At 38.7% G+C, this 3,275-nt stretch overlaps 2 protein-coding genes across 2 annotated transcripts in view; one reads left to right on the forward strand and one right to left on the reverse strand.

The window, feature by feature from the left end:
* The window catches only part of LOC110018587 (acetyl-coenzyme A carboxylase carboxyl transferase subunit alpha, chloroplastic-like), a 98,724-nt gene that overhangs the window by 87,410 nt on the left and 8,039 nt on the right, over positions 1-3,275 (reverse strand). The gene's annotated exons all lie outside the window — the stretch shown is intronic.
* LOC110018588 (peroxisomal membrane protein 11-3-like) lies at positions 2,406-3,254 on the forward strand (the record flags this gene model as incomplete). The annotated part of the gene is given in 1 exon segment (XM_020715937.1): positions 2,406-3,254. A coding segment is annotated over 1 exon segment (753 nt). The 5' UTR covers positions 2,406-2,500.

Raw genomic sequence — 3,275 nt, forward strand, 5'->3', positions numbered from 1 at the left:
AACCAAATAAACAATAAAGCAAACAATCTTTAATCTAATACCTATAATCCTAATTAGATAAATCACCTAAACATTAATTGGAATAAAATGTTGAGAATAATAATTAGCATATTACCTAACCTAATATACTAGGTAATTCGAATAACCAAAATAGTAACTTCCCCAACCCTAAACCCATCTATCTTCTTCGATTCACTTCAAACAATCAATTTAAAGAAAAAAGATATATCTAAAAGATCTAGTATTTCAAAAGAGAAATCAATTATGGACTCAAGATGTAGCCATAAGAAATATAAAGAATCAAATAGCTCAATTGGCTGACTCTCTTAGCTAGTAACCCCAACAGACCTTAACTAGCAACACCAAATTGAACCCAAAAGAGAAAGGTAACAAGTAATGTAAATCCAATAAATTTTGGAGTGGGATGCAATTACAAGGGGTGTTTAAAGAATAAACTAGGGTAAAACAACTATTCCCGAGTATGGAAAACTTATTGAAAAGCTCATAAAAGACTTTAATATAAGAGCACGAGCCCTTTACAAAGTTATAAAAAGTCCACCTTCACTATTTCTCCAAAGATGTTAGAACTAAAAAATTGACCAACACATCTCTAAGTTCTTGACAATATTTAAGAAGCTATCTATAATTATTCTATTTAGAGAAGCTCTTCAACAAATGCTTAATTATATGAAATTCATGAAAGACAACCTTAATAAAAAGTATAAATTAGGAGAATTTGAGATTGTTGCCTAATTAGAAGAGTGCAACGCTATCCTTCAAAAGAAACTATCTCAAAAAATTAAGGACGTTAGTTTAACCATACCTTATACTATATGAGACAAATTCTTTGGAAACATCTTATGTGATTTAGGAGCCAACGTCAATTTAATGTCACTATCTACCTTTAAGAGATTAGGACTATGAAGTTTAACCTATAATTGTAACCCTTCAATTATCAAACAAATTCTGGGACATAATTAACTCGAGAGTTTGCTCTTGCAGGGATACCAGTTCTCAAAATAAAATAAATTATTTTAAACTTGCAAGACGCAAGAGGAGAGAAAAATCTCATTCTAACATAATATCTCTCTCTCTTGGGGGAGTACATTACCCTTTGAATGAAGCCTCTGATTGTTTAGATATAAATCTTTTAAAATCTACGAAGGACACACAACAATTCCGCAAAAGAACTATGTTTTATGTTTTCAATACATAAAAATAATTTGGTCTGCATGTGGATGAGCACTCAGGACCTTTAATTAGACAGGAATTGCTCTACCATAGGGCCAAGGCTTCTGCCACATATATAACAATCTATAATTCTATATTCTCAAAAAGTAAAGCACACTTGGATTCCATAATTATACACTTGAAAATCTTTACCTAATTCCGCATTTTCTATGGAAGATGTATTATTTTTAAAAATTAAATTAATAATATTTTTTGATGCGGAATGAATGATTTAAATAATATAAATATGAAAAAACAAGTTAAGGGATTTTTACATAAATAACACCTAAAAGTTCAAATATAACATCCGCACCATCCAAACTTTAAAAATTTCCAATTCAACCATTCAAAGCCTTCTTCTCTTTCGAAACAGCCTGCCCATGGCGGATCGGTCACCTCGGTCAATTGTTAGTGGTTTTCATACGGTATATGTTCTGTATTCCTGCAAACTTCAACATTTTCACGTCCTGAGCAATTATGATGGTATAAAAGAAATGTGAGTAAAAAAGAGACTTGCAAAATATAAAATTAGAAATTTAGAGAGAAGAAAACTGATAGGTATGACTCTTATATCATAAATGGGACAGATACTAGAGCGGAGCAGAGCCCACGAGCAGAGTGGAGCGGAAGAAGCTGTCCAATCGGGGGAGTTTCATTATGTGTGTTGGGGGTGCGGGGGCAACACCCCGCAGTTTGGTACAGGGGTAATTTAAGTAATTACATATTGTACTATAGAGTTATATATATATGTCCTGTTTGTAACCCTAGGTGAGTCTCTGAGTCTCTGAGATTCAGAATTTTGTATTTTGTACTCTTTTCTGAATTTTGAAAAAAGAAATCACTGCTTTGCTTCTTAGGATGTAGGCATATTTGCCGAACATCATAAATCTCTGCATGCTCTTCTGAATTTGTGTCGATTCTTATTTTTCTTCACCCTAATTTCTCAACAAAAACAAATTCCTCAAAATCGAGCGAACAAAATTGGAAGAGAGAGAAATAAAGATCGACGGAATCGACCAATCTGTCACTGAGTGGCTGTTTATTTTGGGTGGTTGTATTGTAAATTTTGAAGGTTGAGCTCGTCCAGTTGGAATATTTTCTCCTTATGTAGACCGGGTCTGCTGTTCCTGAGTACACCTGCTCCAAATACTATTCACGAAACGAAGAACACATGCCCAAAACCAGAACGCATTTGTATTAAGCCCGAAGGCCTGTTGCCAACCTACTCGGCTTTCCTCGATCTCTGCTCAGCCGAGGTGACCGTGAAGTCATGGAAGCGGAGACGAAACCCTCGCAGAAGTCAGAACCCCTGCTTCCGCCGAACTCCTGCAATGACGGGAGAGACTTCCTCCTACATCTAGAGGCTTACCTTGCTCGCCGGGACGGCGTTGACAAGCTGCTCAAAATCGCCCGCTACGCCGCTAAGATCGCCATCGCTTCCTCTCTCCCTTCCCAAACCCTAACACCCCGCCTCAAGTCTTTCGAGTCCAGCGTTGGTCTCAGCCGAAAGGCCTTCCGCCTTGGAAAGTTTGTACAGGACGTCAACGCGCTCCGCGACGCCGCCGGCCGACCCACCTCTTACGTCGATTTTCTTCTCTCCGCGGCAGCCTATGGAGGAGAGGGCGTCTACTATTTCCTTGAACAGGTCGTTTGGCTCTCCAAAGTTGGAATCCTGTCGCCGGAGCTAGCCAGGAGTTGCCAGACGGTCAGCGCTTGGGCGGAATTGATTGGATATGTGGGGAGCATCACTCTTAAGGTGAAGGAAGTCAGGAAGATTAGATCAACCATTGAGTCGAGAAGAAGGATTGCTGAGTATAGGGATGGCGATGATGTTGAGATTTCGAAGTTGAGGCATAAATTGCTTCTGAAGCAACTGTCGCTTGTCCAGGATCTAGCTGACGGGTTGATGGTTTTTGGGGATGTGAGGGATGGCAAAGGATTCCTAACAGACCCGCTGTTGATGGCTTCGGCGGGGATGTTATCGGCATTGATCAGTACGCATAAGAACTGGACTTCTTGTTGAGGTAGGGCTACGATTTGCGCTT

Source organism: Phalaenopsis equestris, unplaced genomic scaffold (assembly GCF_001263595.1).
Source record: "Phalaenopsis equestris unplaced genomic scaffold, ASM126359v1 Scaffold000025, whole genome shotgun sequence".
NCBI classification, from domain to species: Eukaryota; Viridiplantae; Streptophyta; class Magnoliopsida; order Asparagales; family Orchidaceae; genus Phalaenopsis; species Phalaenopsis equestris.